This window comes from Hyaena hyaena, unplaced genomic scaffold, assembly GCF_003009895.1.
Source record: "Hyaena hyaena isolate Hyena2069 unplaced genomic scaffold, ASM300989v1 scaffold_255, whole genome shotgun sequence".
Classification (NCBI taxonomy): domain Eukaryota; kingdom Metazoa; phylum Chordata; class Mammalia; order Carnivora; family Hyaenidae; genus Hyaena; species Hyaena hyaena.
In genome coordinates, this window is record NW_024080888.1 from 776,231 (window position 1) to 798,354 (window position 22,124).

The 22,124-nt window shown below is 34.2% G+C and overlaps 1 protein-coding gene across 2 annotated transcripts in view; it reads right to left on the bottom strand.

Annotated features, from left to right (window-relative positions):
• CCSER1 (coiled-coil serine rich protein 1) overlaps window positions 1-22,124 on the bottom strand; it is a 667,442-nt gene that overhangs the window by 233,180 nt on the left and 412,138 nt on the right. For both annotated transcript variants that reach the window (XM_039245368.1, XM_039245369.1), the window contains exon 6: window positions 15,249-15,456. In XM_039245368.1, coding sequence (XP_039101299.1) covers window positions 15,249-15,456 — 208 coding nt within the window. The remainder of the gene's footprint in view (window positions 1-15,248; window positions 15,457-22,124) is intronic.

Here is a 22,124-nt window from a genome sequence, read left to right on the forward strand (position 1 = left end):
ACATTCCATACTCATGGATTAGAAGAATAAATATAGTTAAAATGTCATTACTACCCAAAGCAATCTACACATTCAATGCAATCCCAATCAAAACTGTACCAGCATTCTTCTCAGAACTAGAACAAACTATCCTAACATTTGTATGCAACCACAAAAGACCCCGAATAGCCAAAGTAATATTGAAGAAGAAAACCAAAATGGGAGGTTTCACCACCCCAGACTTTAGCCTCTACTACAAAGCTGTCATCATCAAGACAGTATGGTATTGGCTCAAAAACAAACACATAGACCAATGGAATAGAATTGAGAACTCAGAACTGGACCCAAAAGTATACAGCCAACTAATCTTTTACAAAGCAGGAAAGAATATCCAATGGAAAAAAGACAGTCTCTTTAACAGATGGTGTTGGGAGACCTGGACAGCAACATGCAGAAGAATGAAATTAGATCATTTCCTCACACCACACACAAAAATAAACTCAAAATGGATAAATGACCTGAATGTGAGACAGGAAACCGTCAAAACCCTAGAGGAGAAAGCAGGAAACAACCTCCTTGACCTCCAACGCAGCAATTTCTTACTTGACACATCCCCAAAGGCAAGGGAATCAAGAGCAAAAATAAACTATTGTGTTAATTTTTTTTAAATGAACGTTTTGTATACATTTGGGACTCATCAATACTGTTTTTAAATTATTAAAAATGGATTGCATTTTTCACAATGATTTATTTTACTGAATATTCACTACATTTCACTTATAGTACCTTTTATACAACATACTCCTGGGGAAAAAAGCTCTGATCATTTGTGTTCCAACATCTTATGTTTTAATTTTCAGGGTAGAGTAAAAAGAAAATTTCTAAGAAACTAATAGCTCTTTCATATTTATAAGACCCTGTTAAAAATGATCAACATGGTCATATGTATCTACCTGAAGGAGATAAAAAATTAAGTACAGAATTAATAGAATTATTAGCCCTTAAACACAAACAGGAATGTGAGGCAGTTGTTAGACATAAGCATGGAGGGTTAGGGCAGGTGCTGGACACAGCCACAGAGCCACCCCTGAGGGTTAAGAGCCACACCTTCAGATCCACCTCTGAAGAACAGAATAGGAAAGGCCTGGCCACAGAGCCTGCTCTAAAGTCACACGGGGACTTCTAAGAGCTGAACACATGCACAAGGGGTGCAACTTGCCCCTACCTTTAAGGCCATAAGAAAAGCTCATTAGATACTTACAGATACACAATACATAAATAATTATAACAGAATACATCCTAGGTAGGTGCATGTGCAGAGGCCAAAATATTATATAACCACCAGCTGCCAATCAAAAATGTCCATCAGAGCCAAATTTACATTTGCAGAAAACAGGCTTAAAAAGATGCAGCTAAAGCTTCTCTTTGTCATTGCTGCCCTTGCTTGACAGTGGCCCACTTTCACTCCTGAAATAATACTATACTTATCCACTCAATAAACCCTCTCCATTCTGGTCTCGGGTCTCCAATTCTTTGTTACATCTGTGACAAGAACTGTGCGACCAACCGGGTAACAGGAATAGAGTCATTAGTCCTGGCCATGTCATACTCTCAGTAATTATACAGTAAACATTCCATGGTGCCTGTTCTGGGTAGTCAACTTGTCTCACTCTGTACATACTTAGTAAAAGCCTCACAGAAGTTTCTAATCAGGAAAATAGCTAACTACAATAAGCCACAAAAATGGTGACTTTTGGGAAAAAATAATTATCATTATAGTAAGTGAAGATAGGGGCCCCTGGGTGGCTCAGTCTATAAGAGTCCGACTTCAGCTCAGGTCATGATCTTGTGGTTTGTGAGTTCGAGCCCCACGCTGGGCTCTGTGGTGACAGCTTAGAGCCTGGAGCCTGCTTCAGATTCAGTGTCTCCCTCTCTCTCTGCCCTTCCCTGTTCATGCTCTCTCGGTCTCTCAAAAATAAATAATAAACATTTAAAAAATAAGTGAAGATAAATTCTCTTAATTAAAGCTAAATACTTGTTATCCTACAAACAGGAATTCAATTTGGGGGAGAAGCATGATGAGCTGAGAGACCATGGGTATCAGAAATACCAATAGAAAAATACCATGGAAAACCATCATTTGTCTTTGGCTGTAATTAAAAATAATAATGAAATGTGGTGGGGTGAGGGAGGAGGTGGAGAGTACTAGAAAATTATAAATCCTGTGGGAAGACATGTTTATGGGGTTTAACATAAAGCTTGAGTTACTTTTGATTTGCTCTGTTTGGCCACACAAACCAAAAATTCCCCTAATACACACACACACACACGGTGAAAGCCAGAGCCAAAATCAAAGGAGGAATAGTAAATTAAGAGAATCTAATGAAGAAAAAGAGGTAAGACATAACAATAAGGTACTGAGAAAGGACTCAGAAGATTGTGAATGTAGACATATGCCCTGGTGTGCCTTTTAGGAGCATCCCATTATTTTCTGCAATGTTGGATGACTAAAAGGGTAAAATTTAATGTGACAGGAAGGAAGTAAATGCATGACAAATAAGTATTTTAAGATGTTTGGTTTTTGGATCTATTTTTAAGAGTGCTTTCCATTCTGTACCCCAAACCCAATACATTCTATTACACATACTCAACAACCCCCAAAACACACAGACACCATGAACATGCACACACATGTGGGTACCCACTCCACACATACCCCCACATACTCCGCGACATACTTGAATCCTGGTATCTCTTCCATTCCTGAATATTGCAATATTCTCAAATACACACTTGAATTGTGCACTATCTTTCAACAATAAATTATTATATTTTGCTGGATGCACAAAGACAGGTGTTATCTGCAGGGATTTTGCTCCCAAAATCAATGCCAGCAGTTTCTTGGCCTGTGGTCTACACAGTTACATTGCATTCCCAGCAATATTAAGTGCTTTTGTGACCACTATCCATTACCAAAAAATGTTTCCTTTTCTGTAGGTTTCTTAAGGGGGAATATAGCTTTGGTAGGTACTAAGCAATTTGGCAGTACAATGAATAGTCTTAGATGTCAACATAGTACAGAGAAATGTCCAGAAGAAATGATTCAAAATTATACAGGTTGCAACTGATTTTTCTCCAGTGGCAGTTAAGTTTGACAAAGCCTCAGCCAAGGAAATTTCTCAAGTTGTTAATTTTTTTTTTCTCAAGAATGGATAGTAAATGAGGGAGCCTAAAATATTGGAAAATCAGCCTTAGGTTTCAAAACACCCTTAGGTTCCAACAAAGGCAACAAAGGCATATCAGTAGATAGCAAATTTGTCTACACCTTATCTATAACCATGTGTCAAAATCATGCTAGATATTCAGAGTTAAATAAAACAAAACAATCTGACTGCATATTTTTTTGCAAAGCCCTAAAGAGGAAATAAATATAATATAATTACTATAACAGTGCATTATGGGGTTCCTGGGTGGCTCAGTAGGTTAAGCATCCAATTTCTGCTCAGGTCATGATCTCAGGACCTGTGAGTTCAAGCCCTGTGTTGGGCTCTGCGTTGACAGCTTGGAGCCTGGAGCTTACTTCTGATTCTGTGTCTCCCTCTCTCTCTGGCCCTCCCCACTTACACTCTGTCTCTCTCACAAAAATAAATACACATTTAAAAAAATTAAACATTGCATTACAATTAAAATTCATCCTAGTTTATACTAGTACATGTTTTAAACCATAGATGGTAAGTCTACACAAAGTGCCACCGTGAAGAAAAAGCAGAATTGTCTGTTGAAGATAAAGGTGGAATTGTATGTTTGCTGAAGCAGAAGTTAAGAAAATTACTTTAAATAAATTTTTTCGTGTTTATTTATTTTTTGAAAGAGAGATAGAGTGTGACCAGGGGAGGTACAGAGAGAGAGGGAGACACAGCATGTGAGCAGGCTCCAGGCTACAAGCTGTCAGTACAGAGCCTAACATGAGACTTGAACCGACAAGCTGTGAGATCATGACCTGAGCTGAAGTCAGCTGCTTAACCAACTGAGCCACCCAGGTGTCCTGAAAATTACTTTTATAGCTGAATTTCTTGCAAGAAAATCATTTAAAACAGACTTAGGGGCCCAGGTGGTTCAGCTGGTTAAGCATCTGACTCTTGATTTCAGTTCAAGTTATGATCTCAGAGTTCATGAGTTTGAGCCCCACACTGGGCTCTGCGCTGACAGTGTGAAGCCTCTCATTCCCTCCCTCTCTGCCCCTCCCCTGTTTATATAAGCATTCTCTCTTTCTCTCAAAATATAAATAAAACTTAAAAAAAATAATAATAACAGACTTATAGGGGCACCTGGGTGGCTCTGTCAGTTGAGTGTTTGACTTTGGTTTATGTCATGATCTCAAGGTCTGTGAGTCCGAGCCCTGCATTTGGCTCTGAGCTGTCAGCACAGCTCAAGGGTTGTGCTTTAGCTCTGGGGCATCTAAGAAATAGAAATACCAAAATCAAGGGCCTGTTCTAGAAGAAATAAGTCTCATGAATATGCTATCAAGCTGGAAACAAATCTTAATTTGGTTAACAAATTTAGAGTTAGTAGTAGAATAAGTTGTTTTTATTTTTGTTTTTTTAAGAGGGGGGAGGAGAAAGGAACTAATATTCAAACCTCTCCATTGCCACACACAATTTAAATCTAACCTTCACAATAAAATTTATAATAATTTTTATCCTCTGGTTATCTGTGAGGAAACCAAAAGCTCATTGAAGCAACTGAATAAAACAGAGTAAAATAATAATATTTTTAAATTATTATAAATCTAAGTCTTGAATTCATTTGCTTAATGGCAAATCCATGATCTTTATTTCATTAGTGGTCCTCAGACTTTGTAATGATAGATAATAAAATATTCACTAATATAACCTGGGCATTTGCTCTGTGTCCTATACTGTTCCATGCTTTTAAGCATATTAATACAATTAATATCCTCAACAAATCTAAGTGGTATGTTAATCATATTATCCCCAGAGTTTAACTTGCCTGGAGTCATTCAGTTAGTAGGTAAAGACAAAGGGTTCAGACTATACGTTCTAGCTCCTAAAAGTAATGATCTTACCTACACAATGCCTCCTCAGGATACTTTAATCACCTCTTTTTGAAGTAGTATGGAATGACAACTCAGGCCAGAGCCCAAATCTGGCCTTCCGCCTGTTTTTCTAAATAAAGTTTTACAGGACTCTAGCTGTGCTCATTTATTTATGCTATGTGGTTGCTTTCTTTACTTATAACTAGTTGAGTTGCAGTGCAGACTTTATGGCCAGGACTTTACAAAAAAAAAAAAAAAATTACCTGACCTCTAATGAAGACCATGGATAACAAAATATTAAATATTTTTGAGGAAAGTGAATCAAATCTTTCTTATAATTCGTTATTCTTTTTAAACTCCTCATCTGCTCATACTTCCAAAGCTGTCTAATCAAAGAGAACAAGACCAATAGATCTACTTGGTTTTACACCCATTTGTCATAAATATAATTTGAGTCATTTTATTAATAGCTACTTCTCTAAAACACAACAAAAAGGAACTACTTAAAACTACAATATTTGAAATAGTAAATATCTATATTTCTATTAGTAAACTTAAACTAAAATAAGAGCAATAGCTTTCTCAGGTTTTTATTTTCATTAAGGTTAAAATGAAATACTTAAGGAATAACTGCCCTGTCTAAATGAGTCACTAGATGCTAAAACACTTTTGCTCATCTGTAAACATGTGAATATTTTAATGTTTATATTTCTTCCAAGCAATTGCATTATGTTATCTAAATGTGTAACATCATCTTTTATATACTCAGTGATTAAAAACAGGCATTTTCACTGTATTAAATATGCCTTTGTTTCTGATTTTCAAACAAAACCAAAACACAATTTCAGTAAAAAAAGTGTCTCAGAAGAACACAATTGCAGGCTTTCCACAGGACCATTTGCATAAGTGGCTCTCTGTTCTCTGTCTCCCTCCCCCACCAGAAGTGTTGAACACTCAGAGTATCCCCTGGAGGTTCTGCAGGGTGCCATCTGCTGTGTATCTGCTATGTTGCAGCCTGAAATTCTGGATGCCACATTTAGCCCATCAAATTACACAATAGTATGTGAGTGGTATTACAACTGAGACATTAATGCTGGATTCATGAAGAAAAGGGAAAGTGAGACATGCATAGCAAAACCATATTAGTGGTTATATGATTAATTACTGAATATGACTATAACAGGTATAAGAGAGTGGTGTTTACTGTTTACATTGTGGGCTGCAGTCTTTTTGGACTCTGTTCATTTTCAAATAAGCAATAAAATAATATACATGACTGGTAGATAATATAAGTACACATACCAGGAAAGAATTACCTGGCTGATAGGCATAGGCTCTCTTATCTTGATTCTGCTCTATTTTTATTTTGACATCAAATAAATATCACAAGATGCATTAATGGCAAAGAAGTAGCCAACATGTTTCTGCAATTTTAGCATGAAGAAGTAGTGTTGTAGGGGATGGAGCTGGTGGACAGGAAGCCATTCAGGGTATGAATTATTTAGAAAGACTGTGTTTTCTTTTTTCATTTTTTAATGTTTATTTATTTTTGAGAGAGAGAGAGAGAGAAAGCACTAGTAGGGGAGAGGTGGCATTGAGAGGGAGACACAGAATCCAAAGCAGGCTCTGGGGTCTGAGCTGTCAGCAAAGAGCCTAATATGGGGTTCAAACTCACAAACCATGAGATCATGACCTGAGCTGAAGTCGAAACACTTAAACAACTGAGCCACCCAGGAGTCCTGGAAAGACTGAGTTTCTTAATGCAACATTAAACACATATAAGAAATATTATGTGTATGTAATGATTTTGAAAGAAACATATAAGGAAATGTACTGGTAATAATAATAAATGTTATCTATAAAGTCTTGTGTAAGCCTTTCCTTAACTGTACATGTTAACCTATCTCCTTCCCACTATCTCTACACAGGTAATCTTAATATTATGTTTAACTTATCATACTTCTTCTTATGGCTTTAGTGTATATTATTATTAATACTATTAGTGTATTAGTATATATTATATATGTATACACACACTAGTATATATACATATATTCTTAAATAATATATTATTTAACTTTTTCACTTTTTAACTCTATAGTCTATAAGAATTTATCTGCGACTTGGTTTTTGTGCTTAAAATACTGTTTATGGGACATGATAATACAGGAATAAAAACCATTCTATTACATGAATATATTAGAGGTAGAGTAATGTGATATAAGAGCTTTGGAAAAACTGAGTACTTTTGAACATTCACTTAGTAATTCCTTTCTGAAAGAGATCAGATTTTTATGAAGACCCTAGTATCTTGCCCAGAGTCGCATGCACCTAGCGAGAACCGATACTCAAATTTGAGAAGTCTCTTCCATTATAGACTAGTATATTGTGATCACTATGCTAGATTGCCTGTGCAATATAAAAATCTTAAGAAATATATATAACAGTTTTTCAAGGAAAAATAATACCTCCATATGGAGAACACCCATGTAAAATGAACTTCTGTTTATTATTCTTAATTAGCCTAATAAAATTTATAATATCCTTCCAAAACTAAACATGTCTTACTTTAAGATAAGTTTTGAAAATTATTTCAGGACATGTACTATTCATTTTCATATCCTTCAAACACAGAGAGCAATGCCTTGTAAATAAATGACCCTATAATTTAACAATTGAGAACCAGGTGGAAATGGTTACTATATCTATTCTAGGCTGTTGTTTTGTAAATGAACATTTCAAATAGGTCATTTTACATACTGAAATTCCTAATGCTTAGGTAAATTACTTTGGAATTGGTGGATTTCCAAAATCCATTGATTCTTTTCTCCCCTCCCCTCCCCTCCCCTCCCCTCCCCTCCCCTCCTCTCTCTCCTCTCCTCTCCTCCCCTCCCCTCCTCTCCTCCTCTGTTCTGTTCTGTTCTGTTCTGTTCTGTTCTGTTCTGTTCTGTTCTGTTCTTGTCATACTTACTGGTCAGAACCATCCCACAGGTTGTGATTCTTGAAGCCATGTTCTCTCTTGGCTTCTTGACATTAAAACTCTTAGTATTCTTCTCCTCTTATCAGACACTCTTTTTCTTGATTTTCCATCATTAAATATTGAAACCTCTCATTCTAGTTTTAGGTATAAGTTCTCTCTTCCATAGCTTTAAGCAGAATCTACATAATCCTGAATATTCTATGTATATTTATAGCCCTAATCTTTCTGGGTTAGTAAACATATTAATTTGAATTTCTACTTGACACAGTCCCTGTATGTCTAAATAAACACCTTCACCATAACCTGGCCAAAACAGAAGTCTTGTTTCCTTCCTGTCTCACACAGGTTACTCCTCTCCTACTCATCCCAAATTCAGTGGCAAGAACAGTTGCCCATTACTCAAATTACAACTCTGTTACACTTGCTTTCCTCTTCCCATCACCATCCAATTCCAATCCATAGCAATTATTGATGGCATTACTTTCAAAACACACCACACATTGTTTTCCTTCTCACTGCCTCAACTGCTACCGCCATGATCTGTTACCATCATTTCTAACTCGTAAAACTTTTCTTACATATTGACTGAAAACAGGAAATTTAGTTGACATGCAGTAGCTCTTTAGCCAGAGAACGTCAGTTTAAATGTACTGCCTCAGTTGAAAGCCCAGAAAACCATGGATGGGAATAATACTTCTATCTTTAGTTTCAACTAATATAACTTTTATTACTAATGATCAATAATGAATTGTTATTCAATAAATGCAACAGTTTGTACTAGTAAATAACATTTACTAGTATATTTCCAAGTGTTTAAGAAATGTCTAATATTTGTCACCTGGGTTGACACAGTCTTTAATAATCATACTAACAAGGTAACCACAGTAACTCATATTCATGGATACTTCCCCCCATATTCTCACTGTGATAACCTTTTTATTATTTAATTGTCTAAATAACCTTATAGGATATTTAATAAAGTTTCATATGGTGAAATAGAGACTCAAAAACCTTAATCACCTTGTAGCAGCTATTACGTGGCAGAAGTGAGAATCACTCATAGATCTTAATGATTTCAAACACCTGTGATCTTTACCATCTAATATATGCCTGTTTTTAATCACTGAGTGTATAAAAGATGGTGTTACACATTTAGATAAATGTTTCTCATTTTCAAACAAAACCAAAACACAATTTCAGTAAAAAAGTATCTCAGAAAAACACAATTGCAGGCTTTCTACAGGACCATTTGCCTAAGTGGCTCTCTGTTCTCTGTCTCCCTCCCCCACCAGAAGGGTTGAACACATACTCCAGAGTATGCCCTGGAGGTTCTGCAGGGTGCCATCTGCTGTGTATCTGCTATGTTGCAGCCTGAAATTCTGGATGCCACATTTAGCCCATTAAATTACACAATAGTATGTGAGTTGTATTACAACTGAGACATTAGTGCTGGATTCATGAAGAAATGGGTCCTAAGACCCAACATGGGGCTAGATTCCACAACCCTGGGATCATGACCTGAGGCAAATCAAGAGTCTGAGGCTCAACGAACTGAGATAGCCAGATGTTCTTAAGTTTTTCTTTAATATTTGATAGAATTCAGCACTAAAATTCCTGGAGTTGCTTTTTTTTATTGAATATTTTTTATCCTTCTCCTTCTTTTCCATCTCTTAATAATAACATCTATTTATTTAATAGAAATTGGAAAATGCAGACTTTTACTTTCTTCTTGTGTCATTTTGGAAAATTAGATTTTTAAAAAGATTTGTGCCTTTCATCTATATTTTTATATTTGTGGTCATACTGTTAATAATATCACCAGGTTTTCCTTTCAATATCTTTAAGACTTGTACTGGTTATTTCTGCCTTGATTCATCGATGAGATTGGTAACTTGTTTCTTTTTTTCTTTTAGTTTTTTTTTTTTTTTTTACTTCTCAGAAAAAAACCAATTTAGGAATCATAAATTTTCTTGTTTTTTTTTAAATGTTTATTTTTGAAAGAAAGTACATTGCCCATGTGTATGTGACTGGGGTAGGGGCAGAGAGAGTGAGAGTGAGAGAGAGAGAGAGAGAGAGAGAGAGAGAGAATCCTAAGTAGGCTTTGTGCTATCCTCACAAAGCCTAACATGAGGCTCTGATACAGGAAGCATGAGATCATGACCTAAGCTGAAATCAAGAGTCAGATGCTTATGCAACTGAATCACCCTAGGGTTCATAAATTTTCTATTATCTTTTTTCAACTTTATTAAGTTTGTTCTTCATGTTTCTTTCTATTCCTTCCTTTAGATTTAATTTTTCCTTCTAGTTACTTGAGAAAAAACCTCGGTTGTCAATTATAGCACTTTCTTCCTTTAAATATAAACTTTTATTTTATATATACATATAGTATTTTTTGGAGACAGAGTGAGCACAAGCGAAGGAGAAGGGTAGAGGGAAAGAATCTTAAGCAGACTCCATGCTCAGCACAAGCTCAATGTGAGGCTAAATTCCATAATGCTGGGATCATGACATGAGCCAAAATCAAGAGTCAGAAGCTCAATAAACTGACCCACCCAGGTACCCTTAAATATAAACTTTTAAAACTATAAACTTCCTTCTAACTATGGTTGCAATGCTATACTACAAATTTTAGATTTTCATCTTATATATATCATCATTATCATCTCACTCAAATAAATAAATCACTTTAAAATTTCCCTTGAGGTTTGAAATTGATCCATGAGTTATATAGTAATTTTTTGTTTAATTTCCAAGTAGTTGATCTCTAGTTATTTTGTCCTTCCTGACTCCTAATTTAATTCCATTGTTCTAAAAAAAATGTACTCCATAGATGTCTACATTTGAAATTAATTGAGACTTCTTTTATGACCTAGTATGTACTCTGTCTTGGTGATGTTCTACATGCATTTGAAAAGAATGTATAATTTTATTATTAATTGCAGTAATCTATAAATGCCAGTTAGTTTAAAGAAGTTGATAATGTTCAAATATTCTGAAACTTTTCTGATTTCATTTAGTTTTATCAATTATAAGGGAACAGAGTTAAAATCAACAATGATATGAATTTGTCTATTTCTTCATTTAGTTCTGTCAAATTTTATACCATAAATTTACAAGCTACATAAATAAGCCATCCATATGTATGATTATGTTTTCCTGATGAACTGACTCTTTATCAGTATGAAACACAGGCCTTTGATTCTGATAACATGTCTTATATCTGACAGTACAGCCATTTATTTTCTTGTGTTTTCAGTTTTAATAGTACATCTTTTCTAATTTTTAAATTAAACAAACTTTTTTAGAAAGCAAAAACAAACAATCATAAAGCAGATACCAGAAACTTGTTATTTTGTTATTTTCAAAAGTAAATGTAAAGTGAAGTCTAATTATTACACTGCTATCTATATTTACATGGGTAATTGCTTGCTTTTGGTAAATTTCCTTAGTTTATGACTCCCCAACTAATTTTCCCATCTGTAATTATCCATTGCTGGAGTTACTATTCTATAGGCTTTTCATTTGCTCTTGATGTGCTGATATAAAAAAAATGTAAGTTATAAAATCATTAGAATTATTTTACTGAAATATCTTTAAAAAAACAAGAAACTCTTATATGTCCATTGAATAGTGATGAATGGTGGAGTTCAAAACATCCTAATTTCATCATATATTTATAAATCATAATTAAAATTTAAAAATAAGGAATAATACCTCAAAATTTTCCATTATTATTATTTTTGTAGATATTAAAATTAAAAAGTTGGATTACTAGGTTGTTGAGAAAAAAAGAAAATAAGTAAAAGCTTTTTAGTTAATTACCATTCTAAATTTGTATAGTTTTGTAAATTATATTGATTCTCAAATAAATGATTCTCTGATTTTTCACTAATGTAGTTACATTGTTAGAATAGATTCATCTCATGATATTAACTTTTTAAAATTTGTTTAACATTTATCTAACTTTTTTTAATGTTTCTTGATTCAGGAAATTTGCTAGGTACACTCCCAGTGTTCATTTATTAAATATAAACTAAAAAGGCAAGGGTGGTAGTGGGGGATTACAAATGACCTTAGATTAATATTCTTATTAGCTGTTATCTTTCTAGAAATTATACTACTCATCTCACCTGAAATCTCTTTGGCATAGCCTTCTTGGTTAGTTACCATATAGTGCAAATTTCATGAGAGAATGCAAAGAAAACAGAACAAGCTAAAAGGAAACAGAACAGAAACTATCTCCGTAGATATTAAACATTCTCTTCTTTGACAGCTAATAGAATTATGTGGAAAAAAAATAACAAATGGAACAAATGGAACAAAAATAACAAATTATGTGGAAAAAAAAATGACATAGTTCCCCCATTGGTACAGTCACGTTTATCGCTATTGCTAAAGTGACAATGAATTTCTAAGGGCCCAAAGTCAGGGTTTATTTATTTTTTTGTTGTTGTTTATTTGTTTTGTTTTGCTTTATATAAAGGAGTTAATGTTTGAGTTTTTGGGAATATGCCCAGGCACTTTAATAGTAACTGATATTCAAAGAAGGAGGACAAAATTAAAAATGTGAGGTTCCATTAAAAATATCCATATTTAACCTATCTCAAAATTAAAATTTAAGACATCAACAGAGGAACATTAGGAAAAATCTCAAATAGGAGCATTTTCTAATGTGATATATTAAAATCTTTAGTTCCATTTTATCTTAAAAATCAAATAGCTGAGATCTTCTGCAGCTAAAAAAATAATTAAGTAATGAAATATAAACTCTCATTTGAAAACTCCTGGCTTAGGAACAGCTTTTTCTTAAAGCTTATTTATTTAAGTAATCTCTACATCCAATGTGGGGCTTGAACTCATAACCCTGAGATCAAGAGCCACCTGCGCTACTGACTGAGCCAGCCACGTGCCCCAAGAATATTTAAATAAACAATTTTCTTTTAAGGCATTTATTATAAAGACAATGAGAACAGTTGTCAATTCTAATCATAATATTGCTTTTAATGTTGACAATAAAGAATAAGACCCTGCTCTCTGAATGGCTTAACAAACATGTAATTATTGCTCATTATACATGAGCTTTAAAAATAAATTATCTTCAGTTTCCTCAAATATTCATTAAAGAATAAAAACAGATGGAAGTATAAAAACAATCTCAATATATTCAGAACTTTGACGCTACAGTGAATATCCCTAAATATTTTTAAATTATAAAATTAAGTATCCTAAGAAAGCCCCTTGACACTTCCTGTCAGTTCTTCCTACTTCTTTTTTATTTGTTGATTTTTTAATTAAAACTCAAACCAAAGGAGAGGTAGAAAGATGAACAGTTGAACATTACAGACTTTGAGATTAATATCTTTTAATAGAACAGCTGTTATTAAGCTTGTGCTGTTCAAAGAGATTCAGGCTGCATGTTAAACCAAAGGTCAGGGAGATTTAACAAGTACAACAAAGCACTTACATTGTCAGTACAGGAACCTCAGAGTCATACATATAATAGTATGCTCTTAAATACTTAATAGGCTTACAAAAACCAGAAGCCCTAATTTGTAGTATTTGTCAATTTCTGTGGCATAATACTCCCATGTGGCTGATTTCAAGCTACCAAAATGCCATAAATGAATCTAAAATTGGAAAATATACACAGTAGCTATTATAAAGTATTTTCACATATACAGCCAATAAATGTAAATACGCTCATGAGTATAGTCAATAGTAGAATATACTAAAATAAATAATAAATGATAGTTTCAAGTATGGATTATCCTTCTAAAAATATAATGTGCTTCATTAAAAGTGTACATAATTTAATTTTTATGAAAGTCCTTAACTGCCAGCTCATAAAATTCCTGAAATTGTAACAGTGATTGAATATAAAAACACTGCTCCTACACCCCACTGCATAGATTCTGGCAATATAAACTGGTATGGAATGCAGATATTTCTTCCAGTTTTTATTTGAACAACTGATAAGAACATATGACTGAATACCCCCAATAGTCTATGGTATCATTTCTCTTAAATTCCCTCTCTCTTTCTGATTCCATTTTGGCCTCTAGTGGAAGCTGCTAACATTATTATTACTTAATTGTTAGAAAGGCAAGTTATTAGTGATCATCTTCGTAAGGAAGCCATACTACTACTACTACTACTACTCATTCTAAATAGTTGTATTTTCCTGTTCTCACATTATTTACTTTCATCTCCTATCAATTAAGACAAATCAATTGAATAATGGGATATAGTAAAAAGCTGAGTGACTGTGGATTCAGAAATATCAAGCTGTTGTCTTGAATTCACACCTAGTAGAGGAAAGTCATGTAAAATTTCTGACCTCTCACTTTACATCTCTGAAATAATGTTAATGTGTATACTATTTATAGAAATCCCCAAAGAAAATAGTAGTAATTATAAAAATAAATCCATGGGGCGCCTGAGTGGCTCAGTTGGTTAAGCATCTGACTTCACCTCAGGTCATGATCTCACGGTTAGTGAGTTCCATCCCTGCATCGGGCTCTGTGCTGATAGAGCGGAGCCTGCTCTGGATCCTCTGTCTCCCCCTCTCTCTGCCTCTTCCCTGCTTGCATGCTCACACACGCTCTCTCTCAAACATAAATAAACATTAAAAAATAATAAATAAATCCATAACATATTTAAATCCTAAAAAACGGCTGATTACTGGGCAATCAGATTAAAAAATCCATCATGAATTTTCCTAACAAATTCATCATCTACCTGAGTACAAATGTAGAAAAGCAAATGTATTCAGTGGGTAAAAACAAATATTCAGATTAAATTTTACTAGACTGTTTTTCACTAGAACAAAAATGACTAAACTTCTTTTATGGTATCATACAAATAAAGGCCTCAGTATGATTAAAATGAAGTCCATTTAATAGGTCTCTCAATAGCTTTATAGTAACATAGAAATGTAACTTAATAGCTGATGCCCATTTCTCTTTAATAAACTTTGCCCAGGTTTGATGTCACTTTATTCTTTTTTTCACTTCCTTCATAGAATCATAGAATTTTAGAACTTAAGAGTACCTTATAAACCAGAGCTCCACATCCTTCATTTGACAAATGAGAGAGCTAAACTGCAAGAGGACACCTGACCCCTGCCCAGTGTCATGCACTTAATTATTGAGAAAAGCAGGGACTAAGCAGTCTACAGATTCCACTGCCTACCAGCACTGAAAGGCATTAATCTTAGAGTAAACCATTAATTACCTCTTGAAGAACTCTCTTCATCTTTAATAATAATGTCTTGACGGCTGTGCAGTCCTGTAACATCAATCTGAAGGGTAGAGAATCTAGGCCTCCATTTTCTTCTACACCTTGCAGGGGCCAATCTGAAGATGGACTGGGGGGCATTCGGCTCATATGGGAACACCTGACTTCCTGATCAATGTCTTTTGTTAATTTCAGGGAAAGATTCCTAATAAGAAAAAAAAAAGAACACAAAATTACAATGTAACATATTCAAAGCAATATTTTCCAAGCTGTTGATCAATGTCAGTATTGAGCTAGAAAAAAATTCCTTGTGATGGGTTTCATTTCCTCTTAGTATTAGTCTTTGAAAATTTTGAGACCCTTTTGTCAAAGTGTCCATTTTAGTGTCTTCTATCCTATTTTCTCTAAGACTGATAAGAATAAAATGGAATATAAAATTTAAATTTCACAGTAGATTTAATAGTTTATTTATGATAGAATTTTCAAAAATTTGTCAAGTTTTAGTTGTGAACTACCATGCTGTCTGGCATATATTAGGCTCAGTATATAAGTGTATAACTGAAGTTGAAAAAATGAATACAATAATGAGTATATGAGTAAAGCATAATTTTTGGTAATAATCTATGCAATATATCTCTCGTTACAAATTTTTCCACAAAGTGAACTATTATACATTGCAAGGCTGCCACCCATAGTTAAAATTCCCTAACACTCTTACAATAAAATAATTAAGTGCTTCTTTTTATAATTCCTTTTAGTTAGATTGCTATTTCTTCAAACCTCTTTGTCCAATCACAGATCTAAACATCACTGAAGACTGACAAACCTTTTGGAAACCATACAGGTGTGAAGATCTGTGACTAATTTAAGGAGTTTACTGATGTTTGGTGGATTATAGTTTAACATATACAAATCTAAGAATCTCTATAAATTTTAGATAGTTAACAATGGGCTATGTACAGAAATGCATTCAGAAGATAAATTAGCCATTTGTCGTATACTCCAAAAGACTGAACGTATTCTTATTTCCAAAAAGAGGGAAAGATGGCATTTTTTCACAATTATATAAAACATCCATATTGTGTCCAGTAAGCAATAATGGCTGAAGTTGGATAATAGGATATAGGCTTACAAGATACAGTCACTGACCTCAAGACACTCACCACATTTATCAGTAGGTAGTACTGAAAAAATATCAGTTACCTTGAACAACATGGATTTGAACTGTGTGGGTCCATTTTTTTTTTTTTATAATATATGGTACAGTATATAAATGTTTTTCTTCTCATGATTTTCTTCATAACATTTTCTCTAGTTTATTGTAAGAAAATAGTATATAATATGCATGACATACAAAATATGTGTTAATTGTTATTGGTAAGGCTTCTGTTCAGTAATAAGCTATTAGGAGATAATTTTGCGGGGGCAAAAGTTATACAGATTCTGGACTGTGCAGGGCATCAGCACCTCTAACCTCGAGGTGTTTAAGAGTCAACTGCAATATTCTTTAATATATGAAAAACAGGTATTTTCAGCTCAAAACATTTGACTTCTAAATGAAATAGATGGCTTCAAGACCACCATAATCAAAATCATTCTTAATTAGGTTGAGGTAAATAGTGAAATGGACTATTATTTTAAAATATATTTTTAATGTTTATTTTTTGAGATACAGAGACAGAGCATGAGCAAGGGAGGGGCAGAGAAAGAGAGAGAGACACAAAATCTGAAGCAGGCTCCAGATCTGGGCTATCAGCACTGAGCTCGATGCGGGGCTTGAACCCATGAACTGTGAGATCATGACTTGAGCCGAAGTCAGAAGCTCAACTGACTGAGTCACCCAGGTGCCCCTGCAATGGACTATTAAACAGGGCTACTACTCAGCTGCATAGGGCACCACAGACATCCTGTTGTATGTTTATAAGCATTACATTTCTGATTGATTGGCCACTGAGGTTTACAATTGTTAAGTATTTAATAGATCAATCTTTTTACAATAGACTTTTATTGGGCCAAAAAATACCCAAGTGATTCTAGGTAAATTCACCTAAAGAATATATCCCTGTATTTGACAATAAAAGGAAAAATCTCTAATATGAAGCCATAGTGTCCTCTCACATAGACCACCCGTAATAAGGTCAGGAGGATAAAGCTAGTTCAGATACTCTGCTGTCCTTGCATTAGCCGTGCTCACTGCATAATAAAATCTGTGCACTTTGGGACATACAGCTCTCTGTCTGCCAATGCTTTGAATTATTATAGTTTCATAAAAGTGAAAAAAATCCATTGTAACAAAAAACATAGATAGTCCCTTAACTTGGCCAAAAAGGTAGGGGTATGGGAGAGGGGGATACTGAGGCCTGATACAATGGTTCATTAATCACCATAACTATTACAAACAAAGAAGAAAGACATTGTAATCACCACTGAACACATTTATATACAGTTCACCCGCTCTGTGTCAACTCCATGAATCTTCAGTAGAATTGCTCAGTAATATTCTCACTTGTCTTTTTGATCATGAGTACTGTTCAAGTCTTCATAATTAAAATTTAACACTCAGTTTTTCCACAGCAAAGAAAACCAAACTGAAAAGGCAATCTACTGAATGATAGAATATATTACAAATGATATACCAAGTAAGAAACTAATATCCAAATCTATAAAGAATTTATACAATGTGACACCAAAAAACTCCAAATAATCCAATAAAAAATGGGCAAAGGACATAGACTTTTTTTTTTTTTTTTCAAAAAGACATACATACAGGTAACAGACACATGAAAAGATGCTCAATGGCATTCATCATCAGGGAACTGTAAATCAAAACCCAGGGAAATGTTACCTTACACTTGTCAGAATGGCTAGAATCAAGAGACAAGAAGGGCCCCTGGATGGTTCAGTCAGTTGAGCATCTGAGTCTTGATTTTGACTGGGGTCATGAACTCAGGGGTCATGAGTTCAAGCCCTGTGTCAGGTGCTGACAGCATGGAGACTGTCTGGGATACTCTCTCTCTTTCCCTCTCTCTCTGCCCCTTAAAAATAATAAATTAAATAAACATTAAAAAAAGAGAGAGAGAAAGAATATTTTGATTAGCACAGGAATCAAGATTAAGCTGTTCAGATAAAGGGTACATGGAATCATTCTTTTACTATTTATTACAATTGCATTAAATCAATAACTGTCTCAAAATAAAAAGTTTAAGTTTAATTAAAAAGTTTATCAACATTTAGATAAAGGTGAATTGAAACTTATGGACCTTTCTCAGTCTGTAAGTACCACAAAAATGAATGTTTTGAGTAAAATTAACACCAAAGCTCATAAACATTACATTAAATAAAGTTTCAGCAAGAAAAATTTGAGTTGCAACTGGCACTATAAACATTTAACTTAAATTACTACAGTGAACTTGGCTCTGTACTTTTGTCACTGGAATTCTTGGTGTGATAGGAATTTTCTACCAAGCTAGTTGAAAAGTTCTGCTGCTATTCTATTTTAAATATGACAAATTTAATAAGAAAATGGATGTCTTAAAATTAACTTTAGAATTATTAAAGGAGTCTTCCTTATCAGGGAAAAAATAAAATAATTTTCATGATTTTTTTCTCATTTAGTCAAAAGGAGCACTATCATCTTGATAGTGAGAAATTTTCTTTCCACCCACATCATTTGGAAATTTCCCAATATAATAGTCCAAATGACTATCAAAATACAAGATCATGCCAGTTGCAAAGGATTGATGCCCTTAGCTGTCAAAGGAACTATTCCTTATTTAGCACACTGACACCTTTCATTATAGGACATATCTATGGCCATAAGGATCTCAATGATTTACACTTTATATAATATGGCTATAATTTCTGAAGCAGATTTCCAAGGAATGAAAAAGTAAAGGTAATCTCTATTTGCCCACCATCACCAATAAGCATATATATATATATATATACCTGCTTTCCGAAGCTTCATTAAGTAGATCTGTAGAAAAGAATAGTTTCTGAAAACCTTACTTTTGGGAACTTATTTTTATTTAATTTGCATCTAAAAAAGGTTGGGTTATCTATGGTGAATTAAATTTTAGCTTGAATATTTTTCATATAGGGACAGAAGTAAAAATCTATGTTAATAGACTGGCATTCCAGAACTAAAAATGTCTGTGTAAGAAACTAGCTACAGGAAGACTGTTGTTTAATAAGGCTGTTAATAAATAAGCTATTTTTCTCATATTTCCTTTCAAAATATATTGTTCACTGAAACTGTCTTTAGGGAAGAAAACCTTGTATATAAAATTGCTTTATAGTTGGATATTTAGCTGTATTACTGAAAGGACAGGACCAGCATCCATCCCTCGACAGTAGTATAGTGGTTATGACAACTTGTTAACACTTAACATTTAGATATAAAATTACATTTGAGAAGGATTCCATTACTATCTGAAGTGATGGGTAGAAAAAAATCATGATATGGAGAAAGGTAAGCTAAAATACAAATATTTTAACATAACTAACAAGGTCCTCCATAGTCTAGCAACTGTCTGCCATACCGTATCTTATTTTGTAACAATTGTCTCATCGTTGTTTTTTAAATGTTTAAATGTTTATTTATTTTTGAGAGACTGAAAAAGACAGAGCATGAACTGGGGAGGGGCAGAGAGAGAGAGAAAGAGAGAAAAACAGAATCCAAAACAGGCTCCAGGCTCTGAGCTGTCAAAGCCCTATGCAGGGCTCAAAATCAGGGAAGATGAGATCATGACCTGAGCCGAAGTCAGATACTTAACTGACTGAGCCACCTAGGTGCCCTCTTGTTTTTTAAGCTCCAAGTACATGGGCTTTTATACAGGCCCTCAAATGTGCCAAACTTCATCCTGCCTCAGGAACTTTGTTTATGTGTTTCTATCTGAATGAAAAAGTATTTCTTACCCTTGTGCCTTCATATCTCCCCTTAAAATATAACACTTCCTAAGGAACCCCCCCACCTTTTGCATCTATGTAAAAACACACAGGTTCCTTTTTTCTATTAAGCCTTCCTTTGCAGCACTTACCACAATACAGTTAAAACATTAATTTGGAGAAACCTCTGGGAACACATTCAATTGAGCTGACCTACACTCCACCTCCTGCTCCAAATATGAAGAAATACTGGATGAATTATAAGCACATTTATTTTTAAACATATTACAGTGCAGGAGGGAAAGACAGAAAAATTTCCAAGATGCCAAAAGGGTAAAATTAAAACAGCAATAATTATATGAGTTGCCACTGTAGTGGTTTCAGGGTGTTGAACTTGGCTGCAGTCTGCTAAAACCGAAGCTGCAGTTTTCGTGTCCATGCAGATTTAGGAGAGTATCTGCCAGTAACAAAGAAGTCATACAGTACTGGGATATATGAGAGTTCCAAACTTAAGAAAGAAAAAAAAAGCCCCAAACATCAGTCTGATCCACTTTTAGAATAACCAGATGCTAGAACGATAGTCTTCTTTCTTTAAAGGAAGACAACAAAATGCAGACTCTCAGATATAAGTAAGCCAGGGACTCAGGCTTGATTTTGACTTTGATTTTGACTTGATTTTGACTCAGGTCATGATCCCAGGGTCATGGGATCAAGTCTGTGTTGAGCTTCATGTAGAGTGTGGAGTCTGCTTAAGAGTCTCTCTCTCTCTCTCTCTCTCTCTTTCTCTCTCTCTCTCTCTGTCTTTCTCTCTCTCTCTCCTTTCTCTTCTCTCCTCTCTCCCTTTCCTTCTGCCCTTCTTCCTCACTTGTGTGCTATCTTTCCCTCCCTCCCTCCCTCACTCCCTCCCTCTCTCTCTCTCAAATGAAAGAAATAATAGGTAATCCACAATGTCTGGATTCAAATGAATAGATATGCAAAGAAGAAAAAAGAGAGACAAAAACAATTAATAGATATTATGAGATGACCCATATGCTGGAATTATCAGACAAGGATTTTAAGCAACTATTATAAATATGTTCAAACCCTTAAAAGGGAAGTGGACATCATAAATAAATAGATTGTTGTTCTCATCAGAGAAATGAAAACTATAAAACAAAGAACCAAAATGGAAACTCTAGAATCAACTGATGCAGTTTCTGAAAGGAAAAGAATATATATATCAGACATTGTTGGTTGTCTGTTCACTACTGATTCACACCTTCCTTCTTCTTTAAAATAGGAACAAGAAAAAACAAAAACAAAAACAAATTTTGTTCAAACTCTGGCTCTATCATGGCTCCATGAAACAACAGAAAGACTGGTGAGCTTCTTGAAGGACATGTTCCCTCTCTGGAAAAAGACATCTGTCTTTTGAATGTTATTTTGACATAATGTACATCTTGAAACTATTGGTGGATTCTGCATAGAAAGGTACTCAGCTGTGAAGAAAAAACTGAAGAGAAAAAAATGGGGTAGACCTGGCTCCTTGATAATGTCACTGTTTCTTTGAATTAACTAACACTAAAAACCTGCTCACTAACTGTAGGTTTCTTATTGGACATGATAACATTTTTTTTTACTATTTAATACACTTTGAGTTAGTTGTCTCTCTCACATAAAGCTGAAACCATGCTAACTAGTATAATTACTAAGGAATATATCTTAAGAAGAACATTAAGCCTAGCAATAACAGTGAGATTACATAATCTCTTGTGTACATCTTAGTTTAATAATTATATTTGAGGTTAGTACAATCTAAGAATGCAGGAACAGTACTTGTCTTTCTTGCTCATTAATGTGTCACCAAAATTTACTGCATAATTGTATGTAATACTCCTATCAATAAACAATTATATCAATACTAGGAAAACCATTATAGGATATCTAATTTAACATTCATGTTTAATATGTATGGAAGCTCAAGCTTAAATTAGTTTTCTAAGTGCC